Here is a 24,130-nt window from a genome sequence, read left to right as displayed (position 1 = left end):
TAAAGAGACAGTCTCTGCCTTAAAGCGTTACAAAGGCAGTTAATGACAAGACAGAACAGGAGGATGAAAAAACCCAGTGGATGGGGTGGGAGAGCAGGAATAGGTGGTAACAATACCATGAACATCGTAACATGTAGGCTAGCTGTGTCCACAGGGTAGCTTGCCCTGCCTAGCCATTACCACCTGGCTGTGTTCTGAAGACATCACAACCAAAGTGAGTATTAAGGAAGATAAGATAAGTGGGCTTACCAATTTTGGGGAGAGTTCATGCCATTCATAAGAGCTGGCATGAAGTGATTGTGGGAGAAGTGGACTATCAGGGAGAGTGACACAATGTAAAGCTGGTGTGCAGTAAAGGTGAATCAGACCCAATGGCTCTGACTTGGTCTCACTGAAATAGGAAAATGCAGAAAATTAAGGCAGTTACTTTTGTATTCTCCCCATGGAATTTCCTGGCCTCTCTGGGCTTGAGTCAGATCCATTACTTTTAGTTTCGTATTTAATACCCTTTAAAATGTCTGCACAAAGAAACCGAACATAGATTATTATTAAATGTTTATATTTTCAACAAATGTGCTTATTGTGGTGGTATGGGGGAGGAGAACAGGAGCAAAATCACTGTAGCAGAAATGGCTTACACAGGACATTAAATGAAGAAGCCACAGGCACAAAAAAATGAACTAAAATAGCAGCCTTGGTTTTGTAGGGCCCCAAATAGATGCAGAGGTCCATATTAGTCACTGCTTGATAGCCACCAGCAAGGGCCACTTGACCACCACCTCAAGGTATATAGAGATGGGAGGATGTGTGTGTGTGTGTGTGTGTGTGTGATGGGACTCTGCCAAAGGAAATTACTTGAACAATATAATTGACCTCACTTGGCCTCCAGGAGATTGATTTTGAAGACAAATTATAGAAATGTAGGCCTCGATGCGCTGGTCTGGGATCTACAGATGAATAACAGCCTCTGTACCCATGCTATGTTTAATACAGGCCAGCAGGAAGGGGGACTACTCTTATAGGGAGAGCACTAGTCTCTCCCCAAAGCTTTTAATCCTCTGCCTAAGGTTCTCTGGAGGAAAAGTATATATGAAAAAGATAGACCATACTAGGAAACTTAGTCAATGACATCTGAACTTGGGGAAATCTATCTTTTTACTGGAGTAATTAATTTCTTAATCTCAACCTTTGTTATTAAGGTGTACATGAGTGTGATAATGTTGGGAGGAGGAAAACCGCATGGTTATCATAAGAGCCAGGGACTGATGACACCGGCTTGAGTTGAGCCAACCATTGTGTGGCCAGGTATTGTGGACACTTTTCCCCCCATCCAACTATGACAGTTGAATACTTCAATACTGCTGCTATTGCAGATCCTGAGGGCCCCCCCCTCCACCTCTGTCCCCAAAGAGGCCTGATTGTCCAATGCAGGGTGTTCAAAGCTCCCTGAAAATGAGCCCTCTTTGAGATGTTTCAAACCAGACACTCAGAAATGGAGACACTCAAAATATCTAGTTGTTTTTGGAAATTTGGACCTGCATCTATTTAGACTAGTGGTGGACAACCTGTGCCCACGGGCCACATACGGCCCATCAGGTTAATCCGCTGGCGGGCCGCGAGACAGTGTTTACATTGACTGTTCGCAGGCATGGCTGCCGGGAGCTCCTAGTGGCAACGGTTTGCCATTCCTGGCCAATGGGAGCTGCGGGCAGCCGTGTCTGTGGACGATCAATGTAAACACTGTCTCATGGCCTGCCAGTGGATTACCGTGACAGGCCGTAGGTTGCCCACCACTGACTTAGACTCTCAGTTTAATGGTTCTTTAGCCATTGTTCCTTCGTCTTGTATTTGCACAATATTTTGTACCCTGTGTTAGTAAGGGTGTGTGTGTGTGTGTGTGTGTGTGTGTGTGTGTGTGTGTGTGTGAGAGAGAGAGAGAGAGTGAGTTGATATGTGGGTAAGGGAAAAACATACAGTAGTAAGCAAATGTTTCAAATAAAAGTGCCCCACTGAGCATAGCAAAGGGCAATTGCTTATTTACAACTTTCAGTTTATTTACAGTAAAGCTGGTTGAATTTTCTGAATGAAAAGTTTTCCTTAAAAAAATGAACATTTTCATAAAAAAAATAGTTGACATTTTCAGAATTTTTGTTTCTCAGGAGAGTCTTTGTTAGATTTGTTTCTAACAAATGTTTTCATTAATTGAAAACAGTGTTTTTCATTAAATGAGTATTTTCTTAAATAAAATTTGCAGTACTCGGTTTCAATAGCTATTTTTGTTTTTTTAAAAGAAATAGAATGATCAATTTCATGAACATTTTTGAAAAATAAACAAAAATGCATCTACAGGAACTCCTCACTTAAAGTCAGTCCGGTTAACATTGTAGGTTGCTGATCAATTAGGGAACTAGTTTAAAGTGGTGCAATGCTCCCTTCTAACGTCGTGTGGCAGCCGCCTGCTTTGTCCACTGCTTGCAGGAAGAGCAGCCCATTGCAGCTAGCTGGTGGGGGCTTGGAACCAGGGTGGACCGGCAGCCCCCTATAAGCTCCCTGCTCCCCTAAGTTCCCTGTGCAGCTGCCCAGCAGGCTATCAATTGCCTGCAGTTCAGCTGTCCCTCCCCCCACTGCCATGTGCTGCTCCTGCCCTCTGCCTTGGAGCTGCTCCCCAAGCCTCCTGCTTGCTTGGCGGGGGGAGGGAGAAGAAGAAGAAGGGGGCTAATGTCAGGGTGTCCCCCTCCCCCCTGCTCCTGCACCCCGCTTATCCCATCTTCCATAGAGCAGGGGGGACACACAGACAGAGGGAGCTGCTGCCTTAGGCAGCAGCTGCCGTAGGTCTCAGCTTGCTGATTTAATTAACAAGGCAATGTACTGATCCCACTCTTTATACTTAAAGAGGAAATGCGCATCTCTAGCTCTCAAACACACACAGGGTGTGTGTCTCTGTGACTGTCTGCCCTCCCTCCTTTCCTGCTGCCTTGTAGAGTGTGAGAGTTAACCCTTGAGGGCTCAGCCAATTGCTGGTTCATCATTTAGCAGTAAGGCATTCCCTGGGAAATATCCCACCCTCTGACTCCTCCACCTTAACCAAGCTTCACAATCATCATCGCTGTGTACCAGTATTAAATTGTTTGTTTAAAACCTATACTTTGTGTGTGTGTGTGTGTGTGTATAAATATAATATAGTCTTTTGTCTGGTGAAAAAAATTTCCCTGGAACCTAACCCCCTCATTTACATCAAGTCTAATGGAGAAATTGGATCTGCTTAACATCGTTTCGCTTAAAGTCACATTTTTTAGGAACATAACTACAACGTTAAGTGAAGAGTTCCTGTATTTTGAACTCTCAAAATGAAACAACTGAAAGCAAAAAACTTTTCTTGAGTTTTTCCATGGTTTGACGAACTCTAGTTCAGGGTCACTTTGAGAATCATCTGCCCCATTAGAAAGTTACTGTTTATTTCCAGCAACATAGGCAGAAAACATAATATGGTTAGAGCTGATGATGCCTTCCAGGGAGTGGGAAAGAGGAAAAATGGTGACATTGATATGAGTGAATGGAAAATCTGACTAGGCAGGAGAATGCCACAAATGGATGGAGCCCCATCTCCTCAGGCTTGTGATCTACTGGGCCAGGAGAAAGCAGGTCCGCTTGATAGAGAATATGAACTGCAATTTCCTAGCTGGCCTATATATTGGTTGATATGTGTGCATCAGGGGAGTCAGGACTCCATGTGTTTCATGGGGGATGTAGTTCAGCCATTGAATCCACATGCAGTTTTGTCCACTGAGTCTTGCAATGCATGTGGGAGATACAGTCCTCCAGGGAGCCCATAGAAACAATCGAGGCCCAAACTAGAACTCTCATAGGGCAATGCACCCATGATAAGGAAATGCAGTTTCAAGTTTTTGTTGAACTAGTTCAAAATAAAATCTTCCAACCTTATTGAAATGAAGTGTTTTGAAAATTTTCCATTGAAAACATTGTTGAAACCAATGCATTTCCTCAAAACATTTCAATTTTCATGAAACAGCATTTTCTGATGGAAAATTGTTCTGCTGAAAATTGTTCAACTAGCTATAGTTTTGAGTTTTATGGCAGCCCAAAGTATGATGTACATTGAATGACAGAATTCATGCAACCATGGACCCCTATTATCAACCCAAACTATGAATTATGCCCAAGGAACTGGAAGTGTTAATGTCTGCTGCATATCTACCTGCTTTAGCTTGATGCTGAAGGCAAACATGCAATCAACTATGCAAATATCATAGGCAAGGAGAACTGTGATCCACAACTAAACTAATTACTCTGGTTTATTTACTTGAACAAAGCCAGATTGGGTATGTTAATTGGGCATTATTTAAGGAAATTTGATCTTTTCTTTTCTTTTCTTTTAATATTAATCACTTTTTCCCTAGGTTCTCCTTGTCATGTAGTTCTCAGTTCCCTTGTTCATTTTATATCAGTGTTGTTCAGCCTGTAGGCCTCAGGTCTCTAAATTGTGGCCCTCCAAGGTGATTGCATTCAGAAGCAAATGTGTATTTGATTGCAAATTGAAAATGTGTTCCCTAAGCTGCACCCTTGGATTTTAAAATGGAAGTGTTTGCCACCAGGGGGCACTGCCTCCCACCATTCCCCTGTAGACCCAGAAGCTGTTCCAGTGTTAGTCTCTAAGGTGCCACAAGTCCTCCTTTTCTTTGTGAGCTCTGAGTAGCTGGTGTCAGCTGCTCAGCTGCTCCCCTGGTGATTGCTTGCTGCATCATAGGAGAGTAGCTCTAGTTGCTCCATTACCTGCAAGGCTGTGGGAGCCTGAGAAAGAGTAGGACAGGAGCTCAACTGGCTCTGTCAGAGCCTAGGGGACTAGTGCACTCTAACCTGCACTAAGGTAGAGATTCAGGGAGCTTTAAACAGTGGCTGATTTTCAGTTTCTCTTTTTACCTCCCCCTGCCCCCGCCCCACACGTCCACCCAGAACAGCCCGGGGGCGGGGCAGAATAAGAGAAATTGAAAATCAACCGCTGTTTAAAGCTCCCTGAGGCTGCTCTGACTTGCACCAGCTGGCAGTGGTCCTTGAAGGACTATAGACTGGGTGGGGAAAGCTGTACCACAGCACTCTCTAGCCATTCCCCTTCTCTGCTCTTGGCATGTCCCTGCATCAAGGCTAGTGGGATGGAGTTGTAGGAGCTGACTATAATGACTATGCATGCTAGGGACCAAGGCCAGCCCTAGACCAAATGGTGCCCCAGGTGAGGAGCCTCTCTGGTGCCCCCACTCCATTTGTTAAACGTTTGAATACCTTACAGCACCCCAAGCCCGACACCCCCCAAGCTTGGCACCCCAAGTGGTTGCTTGCCCCTAAATCCAGCCCTGGTAGGGTCTCCCTCACACCAGGGGAAACCTCCCTCAGGGGGCTTGTGTGGTTTCCCTTCCCTTTATGCCACCTGAGCAGAACAAGACAGAGAATCTGCACCAAAGCATTGATTGTGGCCCCTTGACCTCTGTTCAACTCTTGGACTGAAGAAGTTGGACACCACTGTGTCATAAATCAATATTTCAGAATTGCAGTATTGTCTCATGAGATAGAACCGATACCACAGGAAGGGTGAGCACGGGGGGAATGCATAAACAGATTTGTCCAATATCCTTCCTTTGCACATGCTATTCTTGCTGGGGTCACACTTGCGATGCTTGTTAAAGGGGTGCAGTATGGCACTTGTTCTCCTGTGTGGTGACACCATGTCACAGTTTACATCCTGAATTGTCTCTAAGCAACAAAGACCTGTGGACACGGAGTGAGAAAGTAAAGGGAGGATGGGTGCGGGGATGTGAATGAGATGGTAAATTGCAGTAATTTGCGGGGTTAGGTGAGGGTAAGGCTTCCATCTTGGTATGGTGGCATTGAAGAGCAGCTCTTGCCCACCATCTCCAGAGAGTTCTGGCTCTGAAAATGAAGTGGGTGTCTGATCCAAGCACTGAACTCCTTCAGTTCTTTTTGCCTTGGCCACTTCTTTCTGTTCTTCTCAAGGTTCTTTCCTCAGTCCTTTGGCTTCCCATTTGTCCCAGGGGTGCTTATACAGCCTTTCTGCTTTTCTCTCTCTTTCTAGTCAGATTAAGCCACTCCTCCACAGGATACTTTTCCTGTGACCAACCCCAAGCTAACTCTTCCTGCTTAACTATATGCTCTGATGGGCCTGGGTGCAAACAGTCCCTCAAACTGGCAGGTTAAGCACGTTTGGGGTGGGCAGGCCGCTGAAGGGAATTAACCCCTCCCCTGCTTGAACTAATGTGGCCTGTGCCCATCACAGGCGGCAATGTGCCAAGATGGTGAAGAAAGTCAGGGAGATGAGTGTGATGGTAAAAATGGGTTGAGGACTAAGAGGAGTTGGTAAAGGAGGTGGCTGGGATAGTTGAGGTGCACCCAGAACCAGAAGGCCTTTAAGAAACTGCAGAATCTCTGGCTAGTTTTATTTTCTGACATCTGATGTGGAGCTGAACTCATGAAATGGGATCCATCTTCTGATCGCCACCCACTTTTCTGTTTTGCTTTTACTTTTCTCTCCCTACCAGAGTTGATTGTGAAATGAACCGTTACATCACAGTAATTCATGTACCTCGTCTTCCTCAGGAGAAGCCACTTGCTACAATGAACTTCAGCAAAGCTGCATCTCTCTTCTCACTATCCACTTCATGTTTTCACTGCACTCTCTCACTCTTACTAACTCTAATTAGTTATTTGTTTCTCCTCTCAATTTATCTGACTCCTTTCTTCGTCTTTTAGCTGTGTCTGTGATTTTTCTGTCTTATGCTTTCTATTACTTTTATCAATCTCAGTCCAACACACCATTTAAACTGTCCTAACTGCTTTCTGCTTTTATCTATTTCTCTCGTGCATTCACTGCTTCACTGTCCCCTCTTAAAACCACCTTTTTCCAAAGTCTTTTTCTTTCTCCCATTTTGTCTGCATCTTTCTGCTGGCTGTGAATGTGGCTGCCAATCATTCACACAGGGTTCTAGAAAAAGCTTTTCCTTCAGCACACTTAGCCCTATTTATGAGAGTTGGTTGAAATAATAATAATAATAAATAAAAAAAACAATAAAAAATGTGTGAAAAATTTCATAACCATCAAAGTTCTTTCTATTTTACAAGGTTCGAAATGGTAAATTGCTACATTTTTGGGAAATATTTTTAAATCAAAATTTTCTTTGGAAACATTATCAAAAGTATTGAAATAAAAAAGTCACTTTTTTTGCAAAAAAACCAAAAAGCTCAATTTTTTCAAGAAATTTTATTTTCAAAATAAGTCATTTTTACAAAAAAATGTCCTTTTTTGTTTAAAAAACAATCCCCCTGCCCCCAAGACAGCTTTAATAATTGCAAGGAAAATTGAAGGAGTTAGTATGAAAATACCCATGTGTGCTTTTGACAACAGATGGCTGCAGCCTGGTTTGGGATTTCCCACCTTCCTGAGAAACTTCTACATCTGGTACCAGCTCCTCCAGACAGGGGATACTGTGATCCCTATAACCTGTTTGTAGCACTATCCCTGCCAGCCTCTGTAACTTTGTCGCAACCAATGACATTAGGTTACAGATATTTGTTTGATGCAATGAAAAGCATTGTGCATTATGGCACATGATTCCCGTTGGTTGCATTTCATTGAGGAGGCACTGTGGGTACCTGGTTGCCAGCCTTTACTACAAGCAAATGTATGCCCTCAGGTTCAGACTTTGCTTCAGCAGCTTGGAAAAACTTCCAAGTTGGTCCTATGCTGTCACAGGCAGATCTGAGGTACCAGACACATCCTCTGAATCAAGCTTCCATGGGGTTTGAGTTTGTAGAGAAAGCATTTCAGACTCCAAACACAGGTAAAAATAAATCACCTGATGTTTCTTTGGTTATTGAATAGATTTCCAGTCTATTCCAGTTTGCTCATATGTTGTTTTACTATATTTACTACCAGAAATAGTATATATATGCTTCTAAACTGAAGCTTACAGATACTATGTAGAGACCTAGACCCTTCTCTCAAGTGTAAATTTCTTCTGTTGTTTGTTGTTGTCTTTTGGAATGGGAAACGTAAGAATTTACATTAATAAAATGAAACCGTTAGGGTTCTTTAATAGGGTTGAGTCCATGGAGAGTCCTCTAACAACCTACATAATAGAATAGGGAATGGTTGCCTTGATATAGGTTTTGACCTATCCTATAGAATTCTACAGTAGGAATATAGGATGGCTCCAGAAAATCAAATCACTGTTTGTATTCTTCAATTTACACATGCTTTAAGGGCTGGATTCAGTGCTCTCTGAAGTCAGTGCAAGTCTTTACAGGTGAAAGGCCCCAAATGAAAGTAGTGCCTGTGAATGCTGCCAGATTGTTAGCCCAGAGAGGGAAATTTCTCTATCTGGAGAACAGACTGCACAGGCAGCCACAACGTGAATGTTCCCCACGTATTTGATGCCCCACTACTAGTGTGCCTCAATCTTGAACTCTGCAGACTACTCAGAGGTAATTCAGCCTCCATGTCCATTTACTCGTTGGTTACTCTGCTGAAAATGTCACAGGTATCAGGTTTCAGAGTAGCAGCCGTGTTAGTCTGTATCCACAAAAAGAACAGGAGGACTTGTGGCACCTTAGAGACTAACCAACTTATTTGAGCCTAAGCTTTCGTGAGCTACAGCTCACTTCATCGGATGCATTCAGTGGAAAATACAGAGGGGAGATTTTATATATATACAGAGAACATGAAACAATGGGTGTTACCATATACACTGTAAGGAGAGTGATCAGGTAAGGTGAGCTACTACCAGCAGGAGGGTGTGGGACCGTTTTGTAGTGATAATCAAGGTGGGCCATTTCCAGCAGTTGACAACAACGTGTGAGGAACAGTAGGGGGGAAAAATAAACATGGGGAAATAGACACATCCACTCCCAGTCTTTATTCAAGCCTAATTTAATGGTGTCCACTTTGCAAATGAATTCCAATTCAGCAGTCTCTTGCTGGAATCTGTTTTTGAAGGTTTGTTGTTGTAATATTGCGACTTTTAGGTCTGTAATCGAGTGACCAGAGAGATTGAAGTGTTCTCCAACTAGTTTTTGAATGTTATAATTCTTGACGTCTGATTTGTGTCCATTTATTCTTTTACGTAGAGACTGTCCAGTTTGACCAATGTACATGGCAGAGGGGCATTGCTGGCACATGATGGCATATATCACGTTGGTAGATGTGTAGGTGAACAAGCCTCTGACAGTGTGGCTGATATGATTAGGCCCTATGATGGTGTCCCCTGAATAGATATGTGGACACAGTTGGCAACGGGCTTTGTTGCAAGGATATAAAAACTTCAAAAACAGACTCCAATGGGAGACTGCTGAATTGGAATTAATTTGCAAACTGGACACCATTAAATTAGGCTTGAATAAAGACTGGGAGTGGATGTGTCATTACACAAAGTAAAACTATTTCCCCATGTTTATTTTCCCCCCTACTGTTCCTCACACTTTCTTGTCAACTGCTGGAAAAGGCCCACCCTGATTATCACTACAAAAGTCCCCCCCCCCCGCTCCCGCTGGTAATAGCTCACCTTACTTGATCACTCTCCTTACAGTGTGTATGGTAACACCCATTGTTTCATGTTCTCTATGTATATAAAATCCTCCTACTGTATTTTCCACTGCATGCATTTGATGAAGTGGATTCTAGCCCACGAAAGCTTATGCTCAAATAAATTTGTTAGTCTCTAAGGTGCCACAAGTACTCTTTTTCTTTTTACAAGTTATCAAGGGCACCCATTAGTGCCACCTGTCTTGTTGGTGTTTGTGATAGGGACACCATTCCACCAAGAACTGGACTGACACTAATAGATCACTGATTCATTGCTAGATCAAAATTTTTCTCCCTTGGAATATGTTGATGTTTCATTTTAAAGAAAATAACCCCTCCAAACCCAAAAAACTTTGCCTGATAACTTCTGAAACTAAAAAATGTGTTTTTAGATGGAAAAATCAAAATTTTTCAAAGCGGCGGACACTTCCATGAAATTGTTTGTGTAGTCAAAACCCCAGTTTTCTACCGACATTTTTTTTTATCCTTATCACAGAAATGATTTACCTGACTGTTTTTTGGGAAAGAGAAACAAATTTCATCTCATGTTGACTTAAAAGAATATTTTTTTGTTTCTTCTTGCTAAAACAAAATGAAAAAAAAAAGCCAAACATTTTGGGTTGAAAGAAACATTTTGTTTGATCTGAAATGAAACAATTAGTATTTTTTACTCCCTTAAAAAAAAATCTGACTACGTTTTGAAATGCAATGTCATTTTGAAACAAAAAGCCAAAACGTTTCATGAAACATTTGGACTTTTTTTAACCCTCCCGCCATTTTTTTCCAGTTGAAGCATTCTGCTGAATTCAACCCAAATTCCCGAATAGTTTCAGTCCACCTGAAACTGCATTTTTCAGCGAATAAATGATTTGCCCCCAAAATTTCATGCAACACTATTTGTAACATAAATTTGGTTGCATTTTAAGGCTGTCTTGGTAGTTGGAACTTCTTGTCACTTCCTCCTAGGCAGCAAATGCCTAAGCTGCAGCACAAAATGCAGCAAGGCAAGGTGAAAGAGGAAATGGCTCTTGCCTGAAAGACTTTGTGCAGGTCTGATGTTCCAAACAAAACTTCTGCAGTCCGTCCTGATTGTTGTGCAGTGATTCAGCTGGGTTGCTAGGAAGTGACATTTCACCACTGAGCAAATATGTTTTTATTCATATTTGTGTTTGAATTTTGCCCCTCAAGTCCAGATCTGAGCATTACTTAGCATGGCTAGTTGTGCGGTCTAGTCTAGGGGAAAACACTTTCTGTATATGGTTTGCCCATTCTGGGCATGTTAGTTCAACCTATTTTATCCATAGATATTAATTTGAGGAGAAGGAAAAGCGTAAGTATGACCTGGGAGCTGTAATGATGTATGGTCAATGATAATTCAAATATCACTTTTCATCTATATAATCTTCATCAAAGAATCCTAAAGCACTTTGACGTAATTGATATTTTCAAACACCCTCTTGAACCTTGGCTAGGCAGTTAAGTAGCATTGTCCTCCTTTTACAGATGGGTAAACTGAGACATGCGTTAAGTGATTTTCTCATATTGCATTATGAGTCTGTTACCGATCTGAGAATAGAATCCAAGAATCCTTACTCTGTGTCCTACTTTAATCATTAGTCTATAATTTCCCCCAAATTTCCGCCACTTGTGCAATTATAAAAGAATTACTGTATTATCTATGAGAGACAAGGTGGGTGAGCTGATCTCTTTTATTGGACCAACTTCTGCTGGTGAGAGAGACAAGCTTTTGAGCCACACAGAGCTCTTCTTCAGGTCTCCTTCACTAACAGAAGTCGATTCAATAAAATGTGTTACCTCACCCACCTTGTCTCTCTCATATTCTGGGAGTGACATGGCTACAACTACATTACATATACATATACACTACATGGTAAAACAGAAGTGCTGCATTGGGAATGCAGTGGATTTGGGATGAAAATGGTAAATAAGGTATTTCAGCTATAAAGAAGATTTCAAAGACTTTGTCTTCTGTGCAGGAAGTGGAAAACTCTGTACACATTTGGCCAATGGTTGATCCTATGCTTCATCTGTTTGAGCTCCTCTTGTCCCTAAGTATAGCTGCGCTGAAATGCATAGTCTCACCATTTGGTAGTACCCCTCCATTAGAATGTTTGATTGGAGTTTTTCTCTCAAGCTGTCTGACATATCTTTCCCTATGTACCCTTCCCGAATCTCACCATACTTTCCCCCCCCCCCCCAGAATGCAGCAGCAGCAACAGCAGCGCCGAATGTTCACAGCCACCCTCTTGGCATTCATTTTCGTTCTGGTGGCCCTGGGTACTACTGAGGCTGGCAAAAAAGAGAAACCAGGTAAGGTACAATGTAACCAATTGTGCAGTAGATATGGAGCTGGGAGTAGCAGAGAGGGGCCTAGGACCAGATCTTGCACTACTGAAGTCAATGATAGTTTTGATATTGACTTCGGTGGGGTCAGGATCAAGCTCCTAGTTTCTAAGGCCCAGATCCTCAAAGGTATTTAGGCATCTAACACCCACTGAAATTGATTTTGGAATTCAATGGGAATTAGATGTTTAAATATATTTGAGGATTTAGGCCAAAATGTCTTTATTGTATTTATCAGTATGTTTCACATACTTTTTTTCACTGTATTTTACATTTGGGATGCATGGACTTGTTTCTCCCCCTCAACTAATTAAAAGAAAATAATTTGTTACATGTGGGGGAGTTTCTTGAGTACCATTTGCTTCTTCTCCATTGGATAGATGTGACATTCCATCCCACCTCAGAATCCAAACCCAGCTGGCACAAACCCGAGTTACAGATTCATCCATGACTGAAAAAAATATTTCCCAGCAGAACAAGTCCCTAGCAATAGTTAGGGAGAAGATTCCTTGAGTTATTCATTTCCTTTCGATACAAAGATGGAAAAAAGAAAAAGAATCTAACCTGGCTTTGGTGCCCAGCTGGAATGGATTTTTGGATTTGCCTCTTATTTTATGTTGGCCTTTTCCTTGCTTCAGAATTTCTGTCACCTAGCCTGAGGACATATGTCCATATTGTAAACCTGTGCACTTTTTGATAAAAGTGACACTGTGCTCAGGAAAGAGCCAATGTTAGGAGGGGATAATGCACATTGCTGTTAAGGTGCATTGGCAGAACTGTATAGATGGGTAGGACTAAAGTAGCAAGGAATTCTGCAGCTCAAGACTGAGGTATATTGCCAGGAATGTGCACGAAGACACAGGATTTAGAAAGCAGGGATTATTGCAGATTCAGTCTGAAATCCATTGACGATTTGTGAGTGTGAGAGAGAGTCTGGAATAACAGGGTGCTGCATATGAGGACTGAGGTACATTTCCATAATGTGGGTACCCAGAAGTAAAATGAATAGCAGGAGTCACTGTAAGGCCAGACTAAAGTACAGTGGGAGAAATAATGAGGAGTCCTTGTGGCACCTTAGAGACTAACAAATTTATTTGGGCATAAGCTTTTGTGGGTTAGAACCCACTTCATCAGGTGCATGGAGTGAAAATACAGGAGCAGGTATAAATACATGAAAGGATGTGGGTTGCTTTACCAAGTGTGAGGTCAGTCTAACGAGATAAATCAATTAACAGCAGGATACCAAGGGAGGAAAAATAACTTTTGAAGTGGTAAGAGAGTGGCCCATTACAGACAGTTGACAGGATGGTGTGAGCACATTGAGAGAGCTGTGTATGGTGCCCAGAAATGGAATAGCTGAACAGAGTGGCATTAGGATTAAGATACATTAGGAAGTCTATGTATTACATACTATTTCCTAGTACAGAATGGCTGGGGTATTGCATACCAATACTTAATTGAACTTAATTCACTCTCTCTTTTCCCTGAGGTAGATTCCACGGATAGAAGAATGTCAAATGCTTTCAGTTTTGTTATGAAATTCAGGATAATCATTAACTTTTTGACACACAGACGGAATTTGCTGCAGTGACATGTTTTCATTTAAATGGGAATACAGAAATTAGTTTCTGTGAAAGCTGCCAGTTTGACAGCCGTGGAGACTGAAGTTCTCTTTTTACTCAAAGGACAGGTATGGCATGGTAGCAACAGTACAGCCTTCCCCAGCACTGCCCTGGACTTAAGATCACTTGGGCTATTGGAGAGGTCGCCAGTAGAGTTGAGTGTGTGGTTCAGTCACCTTGCTTTTTTGTTGGCCTCTGAATTAGAGTGGCCACTCACGCATTCCCGGAACACCAGACATTATGGTACTTCTGGGAATAGCATGGGCCTGCCCCTGCCGATGTGACCCTGCCCATGCTGGCATGACCTCACACACACAGTGCGTGTGTGTGGTCATTCTGGCTGGGGCAGAGTGGCACACTCTTCAAAATGGTGTCCTCTGTCTGATACCGGACAAAACCACGTCTAGTTTTGTCTCAGTACTGGATGAGGGACAACTTGGACAAGCTACACATAAAGAGGACTGTCTGGTTTAAAACCACGTGAATGCCGATGAAGTGAGCTGTAGCTCACGAAAGCTTATGCTCAAATAAATTTGTTAGTCTCTAAGGTGCCACAAGTACTCCTTTTCTTTTTACCTACTCTGAATGTACTAACAACAAAGATCCCACCTATGTAACAGGGAAACCCATCCATTAGGATTGGACTAAGACTTTGTTTCATGTAGAACCTGACAAACACACATCTGGTGGTAACTGCTTTCCATCAGCAGTGACCCAGTCCTTATTTTAAATAGAGACAGTCCTGAGCTGGAAAACTCAGACCTAGATTTCAGACCTGGATGTTGCCAACTCTTATGCTTTTCATCATGAGAGTCATGATTTTTGGCATTTTTCTTTCAGCCCTACGGCCAAGAGACCTGTGAATATTTCAGAAATCTGAGCTTTCATTTCAAAACAGACAGTACATTTCTAGCCATTGTGGGTACAGAGAAATACTGGAAAATATGAACCATAAAGGTACAAAAACTGGAAGGCAAATAAAAGAGCTCAAATGTATTATTTAAAACATCTTATGATATTTTGAGGCCTGAATCATGATTTTTGAATACTTGGGATTGGCAGTTTGGCTAATCTCTCTCAGCGGACTAAGCTCATGCAATATGAAATGAAGTCCAGTTTCTTACCAGTACTCTTGTGCACTGGACCTTTATAACAACCTATCTTTGGAGGTGTTTGGATATGTTTTGGACCATTATAAAAGTAGGAGGGTAGCCATCAGTAATGAAATTTGTATCCATGTTCAGATATACTGACACACCCTTCCCCTGTTAGCTTACGTCCCTGCCTCCAAAATTCAGTGTGTTCCGACATGAAGTACAGTATACAACAAAGATAAAAAGCCTGTACCCCATTACCTGTCCTTTCACAAAGCACTCACTCCCCTCTCAGTCCTCATCCACAAAGGAAACCTGCACAACACCTTCAAGAAGTGAGCCTGGGAGGTTACATTCATAACTTTGTTAGACACTAAAAATCGTGGACTGAACACAGACACGGGATTTATGACCTTTTATAACAATCTATAATCCGCGAAGCCCCACTCTCCTCAGCTTGTTTTTTTAAAATTTTTATTTATTGCCCCTCATTTCCCACCTATGTCTAGGGAGGTGTTAAGAGGCCACTTCCTTCTGAATGGTCCTTTGAAATTCATGTTTACTACTTACGTTAAACAATCTGCTTCACCTTGTATTTAGCTGTGCCACTGAGTACATTTCCCAGACCTGAAGAAGAGCTCTGTGTAAACTGGAAAGCTTGTATCGCTCACTAACAGAAGTTGGTCCAATAAAAGATATTACCTCACCCACATTGTCAGTCTACTGTCCTGGAATCAGCATGGCTACAGCACTGCATACACCAAATCCCCCTTGAAACACCATATTAATGCATAAACTCCTGGCCCATGTGGTACTTGGTATTTAATCTGAAAATGTTGATATGCCACCAGCAGAGGGCAGAACATCCTCTTTTGTGAGTGTGTATGTATGAAGATCAGTGATCCCTGATGGCTTCTAGATGACTCCCTTTTCTGGAGAGGTGAATCCTGCCCGCAATGACTCAGAAGCATCACACTCACTGGGAAATTGCCCTGGCCTCAGTGATCCACCCTGGTCTGAAGTCAGTTCGAGGTCAGCCTCTAGAAAGTCAGTCAACCTACAACCTGCAGCACCTTTTGAAGAGAACTTCAGTTTTGATCGATTTAAGGCAGTTATGTTATAAGAGTCTCTTGTTTACTGGTTTCCCTGTTGTGATTGTTTAGAGTGCCTTTTTTTGGCTGGGTACTGACCACTTTTCTTGTTTTGATTTGGTTTCCTTGGCTCCATCCAGAGAAGAAAGTGAAGAAGTCCGACTGTGGGGAGTGGCAGTGGAGTGTGTGTGTACCCACCAGTGGAGACTGTGGCCTAGGGACCCGCGAGGGCACTCGCACTGGAGCCGAGTGCAAGCAAACTATGAAGACCCAAAGGTGTAAGATCCCCTGCAACTGGAAGAAGCAGTTTGGAGGTAAGTGTTGCCCTGTCTTGAGTGATTCAGTTTATCTCCAACTTGAGTATTGGGAAGTGACCCTTTGTGTGTGCTCAGCCTGGGCCAAGGGCTGGTGTGCATGGTCTGCCTTTCTCTGCAGTGCTTCATGTTCAGTACAACGAGAGCTGATTGGAAATTTTTCACTAACTTTTTTTTTTTTAATGAAAAATGGCTTTTAAAATGGAAATGTGTGTGATTTATTTAAATTCTATTTTATTTTTGTTGAGTTTTGAGGCTTGGACAAAGGAGTGGGGATCTCACTAGCTCGGATTACGGCCCATTCAGGAAGTGATGCACTGAGATATACTCTGTAGGAGAAGGCAGATTTTACAGGCCTTCAAGGACAGGGCTTGAGTCACCCCGGATTTAGTCCATCAGAAGGCAGAGGGTAGAACTCGACAAATAATGGATTTTTCGACGTGGTGATCCACCTGAAAAATCTGAAGAAAAAAAAAATTGGTTAGTTTTGAACTGAAACTGATTTTTTTTAATCTTCGCCAAAATGAAAAACTTTTTTAAAAAAAATTTGTTCGGGTCAATTCAAACCAACATTTAAAAACAAAATGGTTTGCTTCAAAAATGTCAAAACTAAACACTTTTTGACTTTTTTTGAAAAAAAAGTTCCTCATTCTTTTTTGTTTGACTGAAACTATTTGCCAAATTGTCCCTAATTCACAAGTGGTTTTGGTCACTCTGAAACTGCATTTTTCTGAGAATTTGCTATTTGAATAATGATGATGATGATGATTAATTAATATTCACCCAGCTCTACCAGAGGGACCCTATTGGCAGGACATCCACCCAACCAGAGGCCCAGCAGCATGTTAAAGTGGCTCTCTATTGCCTTTCCACAGTTGTGAATACCCCCCCATGGCTACTGCAATCTCCACACTGGAACATGATATAAAATGTGCAGCCCCTTGCACTAGCAGCAGAGACTTGCTGGGGAGTGGATAAAGGCCATAGCATTTAATCCATGAAAGACTAAGAAATGACAGTGTTTCTCCTTCCATCCCAGACAAGCTATGTTACTAGGACTCAGGTATATGGTTGCCCCTGTAGACTCAGCTTTTCTCTACTAAACAGCTTGGATGACTTGAACTGATGATGGCACTACAATGAATGCTGCAGGCAGTTAGTGCAGAAGTTTTGGATTTGGCAGGTCCAGTGCTGCACCTGGGCACTTGCAGTTTTTCTGGCCCTACTTTGCAAACTCAAGAGGTTTGGACAGTTCATTTTTAGAAATACATACAATTGCACATCTGAGCTGGATCGTACCCTCTGAACTCTTTGCTCCAATTCTTCACTAGTGAGAACTATTCTGTGGAAAAAGTCTTGTCAGTTAACTTGTAATCAGCTGGCTGGCCACCTCTGCAGTGATAGAGACATACAACTTTATACAGTGAGTCATGGATAAACAGTGGCATAATCTTTTGGTTTAATATATTTTAATTTCTTGCTGAGAAAAAATAGATATTAGGGTCTGATTCTCCCCGGCCTCATACCCTGTGTAGTCATTTATAGTTGCGCAAGCGTGCAAAATATTCTGGTTTGCTAGTTTTCATACCTCATTTGTAAATGATGCTGCAAGATGCAGGAGGGGGGATAGCTCAGTGGTTTGAGCATTGGCCTGCTAAACCCAGGGTTGTGAGTTCAATCCTTGAGGGGACCATTTAGCCATCTGGGGCAAATGGGGATTGGGCAGTGGGTTAGACTAGATGATCTTCTGAGCTCCCTTCCAAGCCTGAGATTCTATGATTCTATGGTGGAGAATCAGGCCTTTTGAATCTGGAGGATGTTTTCCATTAAATTGTCTCTTCTTTTGTAGTTTCAGTATTAAAATGTAGTTTCTTTTTTATAACGTTAATCCTGTACCCATGCAAGAGCAAGATAGCTATGCTTTTAAATTTGCTCATATTTGGGGGCAAAATTACCTCCCAAAATGTCCCTTGAATTTTTGCTGCCCCCCATACACCTCTTTCTTTGGCTGTCTGATCCACCTGCCTGAAATTACTGGCAGTATGTGCTTGGTTACACTTGGGTAACATTTTATTCATGCTCCGTGATTCTTTTTTAAAAATTCGGTGTGTTCCCACACTCTTTGCAGCGGAGTGTAAATACCAGTTCCAGGCCTGGGGAGAATGTGACCTGAATACAGCCTTGAAGACTCGAACTGGGAACCTGAAGAGAGCCCTTCATAATGCTGACTGCCAGAAAATTGTCACCATCTCAAAGCCCTGTGGGAAGCTTACCAAACCCAAACCTCAAGGTACAACCCATTTGCTACCAGTAATGCACGATTCCGTTTAAATCCAGTCACTGCTGGAATCCCAGATGCCTTAATGGGAAGTCAAGAGTAGAGGAAGGATTGTAATTTCTTGTCCTTTCCCAGCCACAACACTGCTTCTGATCTCCCAGCCAGGACTAAGTATCCAAGCCATGCAGCCGTGGGGCCTTGACAGAGAGGTGGTATGAAGATTTAGAATCCCTCACTGAAACCCACTGCAAATGTACTGCCACCAGTTTGTTATAACTATGGGTGGTGATGATCTCATGGCTTCAGGGTACAGGAGCTCTTCCCACAACCCCTACGGATGGGAATACACCAATAGCAGGAAGAGAAAATGTTTCTAAAAATACAAATAACTTTTTTGCATCTCCTTTTTGTTAGACTTTTAACTGCCTGCTGACAAGCCAAGGCTTTCCCTTGGGATGAGAATAGCTTAAGGAACATTGTTCGCACAAGTCACAGGGAGAAAAGGTTATTCTCCCTGCTGCTCAGTGTGTCTAGAATAACATTGCAAAATCAATGAATGTTCTGTGCACTTTGGATCATGTGGTCTCAAGTCTAAGAGAAGTGTTCGGTAATGCAGGGGTGGCAGGAAGAAGGGGCTGTGTGTGTTGTCTCTTGCTGCAATTAACAATGCAATTCCCAGTTCGCGGACAGCCATATGTCCCACTAATTCATCCTTTTTCCATGTGTCACAGACTCTCTTGGTCAATATCAAACAAACTTGTTTTCTTTCTAATCACTTGGGCTTTTTAATGAACTCTTCTGCAGCAGCAGCAGGTACAGGATAATTTATAGTGGGCGCTTAGACTGCATGAAGTACCACTTTGTCTCAGACAATATGCCTCATGTAGACCACATAGGGCACATCACATGGCCATTTTTTTTGCTGGAACAGATGCTATTTTACTTAAAAACCAGCTGAGATTAAGCAGATTCCAGAGTTTCTTATTGCTTTCTTTCTCTGAATAAATATAAAAAAATACTATGTATGATTAAAAATGACAGGTGTCCCCTATATTAGCAACTCCCAAAGTGTCATCATTGGATCACTAGTGGTCCATAGAGTATTTGCTAATGGTCTGCTCCTTATGTATCAGATTATACATACTTCTTTAACTAAAGATTTTGTCTGTTTGTGTGTGTGTGTGTGAGAGAGAGAGAGAGCGAGCTTTACAATCAGTAGAGCTGTAGCTAATCTGCCTTGTGCATCATTCACAGAATTATCAGATGAGTTATGATTCTAGAATCTGGGTTGATGATGATGTTCGAAGGACCAAACTGGATTTTCAGAGACCAGCTGAGTTTGCTGCATTTGGGAGGTTATTGGATAAAGCTTCATGCTACACTACCAGAAGGCCTCTGTAATCCCTGTCCCCTCTGGTTGGTTGCTCTGTTCTGCAGCTTTGCTAAGTCAGCATTTTCTATCAATGACTGACAGAAGGGGCAGAGCGAGACAAGCCGAACCGTGGTGGAGGAACACTTTGGGGGAGAGATGCGGTCAGATGGTGGAAAATCAGCCTTTACGCTTTGGAGTTTTTTTTAAAAAAAGAAAGCTTTGTTGGGATTATTGTAGCAGCCCTTGTTAAATTGGAACTGGCTTTCCTGAATCAGGATACTGAGTCACTCTATCAATGAATGGAGCTATATAACAGAGAGAGGTCATGTAAGTTTGGACTACTCCAAACACAAAGGTTTTTGGGAGCTGAAATGCTGGTTACAGCAAGACTGGCTGTGCTGCATAACTTAATCTGAAGACACAACTCCATGTGTTTTGACACAATGCAAATGAAAAATGGGTGTAAATGTAGGTCTTTGCCGTTAAAAATTATAGTAACTGAAGGGATAATTTATACTGTCAGATCTTCACTGGAGATCTTTATGGCACATTCCTGCACTCTACCCCCATGCCCAACTTCCATAGGCATAGGCAGGAGTTCTGTGTGGGAGTCAAGTGTAGAATACAATGGAGAAACTCAAGGTGGACAAGAAATCAACATAGTTGATCTAAGAGCAGAATTCTCCCGTGTGTGTGTGTAACAGGAACGCCATGTTAATTGGATTGTAAATGGTGGGTGGGTAGGGTGAGAAATTAGAATGTATTTCAGGAGGACATAAAAATCTAGGTGGAGTTTTTTTAGCTGACCCACAAAGTCTTCGCTGCTGAAATACCGAATGGGGCGAGACTATATTTTTGTTTCAGAAAGTGACTACATTCTTCATGAGGAAGAGGGAATTGTAAGATGGATTTCAGTGCCCACCTAGAATGGACTCGGGGACTAGATGGAGGAACAACTAAACTGCACTTTGTTTCCAGTTAGCCTGGGACCCTGTTTAATTTGTTAGGAGGAGAGAAACACGTTGTTTTGGGGCAGAGTAGTGCATGGAATGCTCTGTACCTACATGCTGCAACTTCTGTTAAGTGGGGGTGAACTGCAGTGTCATCGATTGGCTATTACTCCCACCAGGGATCACAAACAGCAGGAAGTATAGTGGCTGTTTGGTATCTGAGATCTTCTCCATCAGATTAATCTTTTTCACCTCTAACCATTATGCTTCAAGAACAGTATCTCTGTTCTTTACCAGCAGGAAGGTAAGCTCTGATTATCTCTCCAGCAGCGCTAGGCTGAAAGGAAGGAAACAAAGCAAGCAAACAACTGAATGTTGGAAATACAAAGTAGATTATCCTGTTTAAAGACAGACAGATAGAGAGAGAATTATTTGGGCTCAATTTCAAACCATAGGAACAGAGATATTGCCATATTAGATCAGATGGTCCATCTGGTCCAGTACCCTGGACATTGCCCAGGACCAAATGCTTCAGAGGAAGGTGTAAGTGCCCTGCTGTAAGCAGTTGTGGAATAACAGCCTCCTAAGCCCTAGTTGTTAGAGATAGGCTTACACCCTGAAGTTTGAGGATTTATATCCCTTCCAAAATTTCATTTAAAATATTTATTCCTAGAACTCTGATGCTCTCATTATCCATGTAAGCATCCAGTCTTTTCTTGAATCCTGCCAAGCTAGCTTCAGTGATATCTTGTTGAAATGAGTTCTGAAGGCTCCTTGTGTGTTCTGTGAAAAAGTATTTCCTTTTTTCATCCTTAAATTTGTCGCCTTTCAATTACATTGAATTTCCCTCTGTTCTGGTATTATGAGAGAGGGTGAATAGAAACTCCTGATCTACCTTCTTTAACCATCCAGTATTTTATATACTCTTATCATGTTCCCTCTTGTTTGCCTTCTCTCTATGCTAAATAGTCACAGTCTTTTCAACCTCACTTCATAAAAGTGTTTCCATGCTTCTAATATTTGTTATTACTCTTCCTTGAATTCTCCTATATTATTGCTAAATCCTTTTTTGAGATGAGTTGACTGAACTGAACACAGCATTTCAGGGGAGGGCCTGAAATATATTGATTTATATAAATAATGGCATTTAATAGTCTCTTTATTATTCACCATCCCATTCACTATGCATTTTTTTTATGACCACTTCTACGCATTGAGCGGAGATCTTCATTGAGCCGTCCAGAATGATACCCAAATCTTTTCTCTGGATTGATGCAATTAATTTAGACTCCAGTAAGGTGTATTGGTAGTTCACATTATTTCTTCCAGTGTGCAGTACTTTGAATTTTTTAGCACAGACTTAACCAAGTTAAGGGAATGGAACAGATGAAATTCACTCTCAAGTTTTTCATAGTCATCTCCAGTCTTAACTGACAATAATTTTGTATTATCTGCAAATGTTGCTACCTCACTGCTTATCCCCTTTTCCAGCTCATTAGTAATTACATTGAACAACACTGGTCCTAGGATGGAACCATATGTCTCCTATTGTTAACGTGAATATTCTCTTGGCCACTTCACAAGATCATTGTTTGATTTTCTACAAGATTGCTCTTTGTATTGCAAGAAGGAAAAGTGCATATAGAGAGGGAGAAAAATAAATGTTAAAGACTTCCCTTTAGCTGTCCCACTGGGAGGTATATATTTTGTTTTTTCTACGAACCTGTGTGAGCTCTAACAAAACTTCTGCTAAGCTAAATCAGTGCAGCTACTTATTAACCTCAGGCTTGGGAAACTGGTGACCTGGGCTTTTGTTCCCATTTTATACATTTTCTTTATTATTAACCAGTAGCCGTGGAAAGGCCTTAAAATGGTCTTCAAGCTGTGTCCAATCTGTCATTGTCTGATGGTGGAATTTCGTTAATTCAGATACCAATTTTAGAGCTTGGGAAGCTTGTTTCAAATGAAGCTATACTTCTTCCTCATCAGAAATTGATCCACCTCAGCATTCTTTCTTTGCTTGGTACTGCATAGCTGCCAACTTTAAGTATTGATTGTAGTCTGCGACACCCTCCATCTCAAGAAACTCTGCTGACTTTTAGCAAGAGAACCTACTGAATCAGAACCCACTACATTTTCTAATGGGCACTTTCCTCTGGAAGTTTGTTGGGGAGCTACAATAGCTGATGATCATGCCTTGATCCTGGGTTGGAGGGTCATCATATTTTGACACACCTACATCCCAGAATGAAAAATTTGATACATTCTTGAATTTGGTGCATTTTGATTGGGAAGTTGTTAGCACTCAGATTGTGATATCCCAGATGCCATAGTTTGTGTGTCTGTTGCATGAATGAGGCCATGAGAAAACGTGTCATAGGCTGGGAGAGAGAAAGCAATATTTTTTATCATGGAATCCCAGCAGAAGCAACTGAAACTCCTCAAGCATATATAATCATACATTCTAACCAGTGTCTGCCATGCCAGTGATGTTCATGGTCTTTCTAAACTATGCTGACAGATATGAAGGAATCAGGCACTTCTGGTGAGCAGTTGCTCTAATGGCCAACTTGCGTTGATGAGCGGAAAGCATTGCCAATAAACTCCATCTGCCCTACTTCCTGGCCACCCAAACTTGACTGATGATTGTTCAGGTTCCAGTTGACCAGAAAGTAAAAGAATGAGTTATTGTCAGGTTTCAGAAAATATTTTTCCTTTGCTTCTCAGAGGGGAATAATTTATTTTCACTGAGCTTGGTTGTCTCAGTGGGGGGTCTCTCTCTTTCCTTGCCTCTCACTTGCCCTGTCTTCCCATCTATCTTTCTCTCATATTTTTGACTGTTTGTGCTTCATATTAAAATAATATGAGATTAAATCATCAGTATATACCTATTATCTGGTCATATTTCAATGTAGCCCTCTTAATTTCTAACTCCATTGTGATGTTTTCTCTCTGATTTTTTTACACATATTTTCATCTTCTTCCCCATCCCCTCCTCCTTCCCATCTTTCTTCTTTATACATTTTTTATGTATCTGCTCTGAATTACCATGCTGTTACTCCACTCAGTCTCATCAGCCAGGATGACCAGTTAGTATTGCTCATGCTCCAAATACAGTTCACCAACTTGTATTTGCAACTTCCAACCACTCTCATCTTTAATGCCAGGGTGTGGCCTGAGGAAGATTTCAAGTCCCAGCATCCAATATTCTGGAAGGTTGCTTGAATCAACCTTGTATGACCATTGGATTATGTTACCTTAAATACCTGTGGGCTTCCATATTACAGGTAAAGGTGGCTGCAGTCTGCTCCAGTAAAACAGATAAGGGGCAGCCCTTGGGCTCTTGGCAAGTTGTCAGTGCAATTCTCTCTTTTTCTCAAAGTGTGGGTGTCCATACCCCAGAGGGAATATAATCCTCTTTGTATTCTTGCTTATATCATA

At 41.8% G+C, this 24,130-nt stretch overlaps 2 protein-coding genes across 3 annotated transcripts in view; one reads left to right on the top strand and one right to left on the bottom strand.

The window, feature by feature from the left end:
* The window catches only part of PTN (pleiotrophin), a 120,387-nt gene that overhangs the window by 75,118 nt on the left and 21,139 nt on the right, over positions 1 to 24,130 (top strand). For both annotated transcript variants that reach the window (XM_048830418.2, XM_048830425.2), the window contains exons 2-4: positions 11,826 to 11,935; positions 15,916 to 16,089; positions 18,218 to 18,379. In XM_048830418.2, the coding sequence (XP_048686375.1) occupies positions 11,827 to 11,935; positions 15,916 to 16,089; positions 18,218 to 18,379 (445 nt within the window). In that variant the 5' untranslated portion in view covers position 11,826. The remainder of the gene's footprint in view (positions 1 to 11,825; positions 11,936 to 15,915; positions 16,090 to 18,217; positions 18,380 to 24,130) is intronic.
* The window catches only part of CHRM2 (cholinergic receptor muscarinic 2), a 242,997-nt gene continuing 234,950 nt past the window's right edge, over positions 16,084 to 24,130 (bottom strand). Inside the window, exon 3 of the transcript XR_012665953.1 lies at positions 16,084 to 16,550. The gene's annotated coding sequence lies outside the window, so the exon portion shown is untranslated. The remainder of the gene's footprint in view (positions 16,551 to 24,130) is intronic.

Source organism: Caretta caretta, chromosome 1 (genome assembly GCF_965140235.1).
Source record: "Caretta caretta isolate rCarCar2 chromosome 1, rCarCar1.hap1, whole genome shotgun sequence".
NCBI classification, from domain to species: Eukaryota; Metazoa; Chordata; order Testudines; family Cheloniidae; genus Caretta; species Caretta caretta.
Note: the sequence above shows the minus strand (reverse complement) of the source record. Positions and strands in the feature narration are given on the sequence as shown.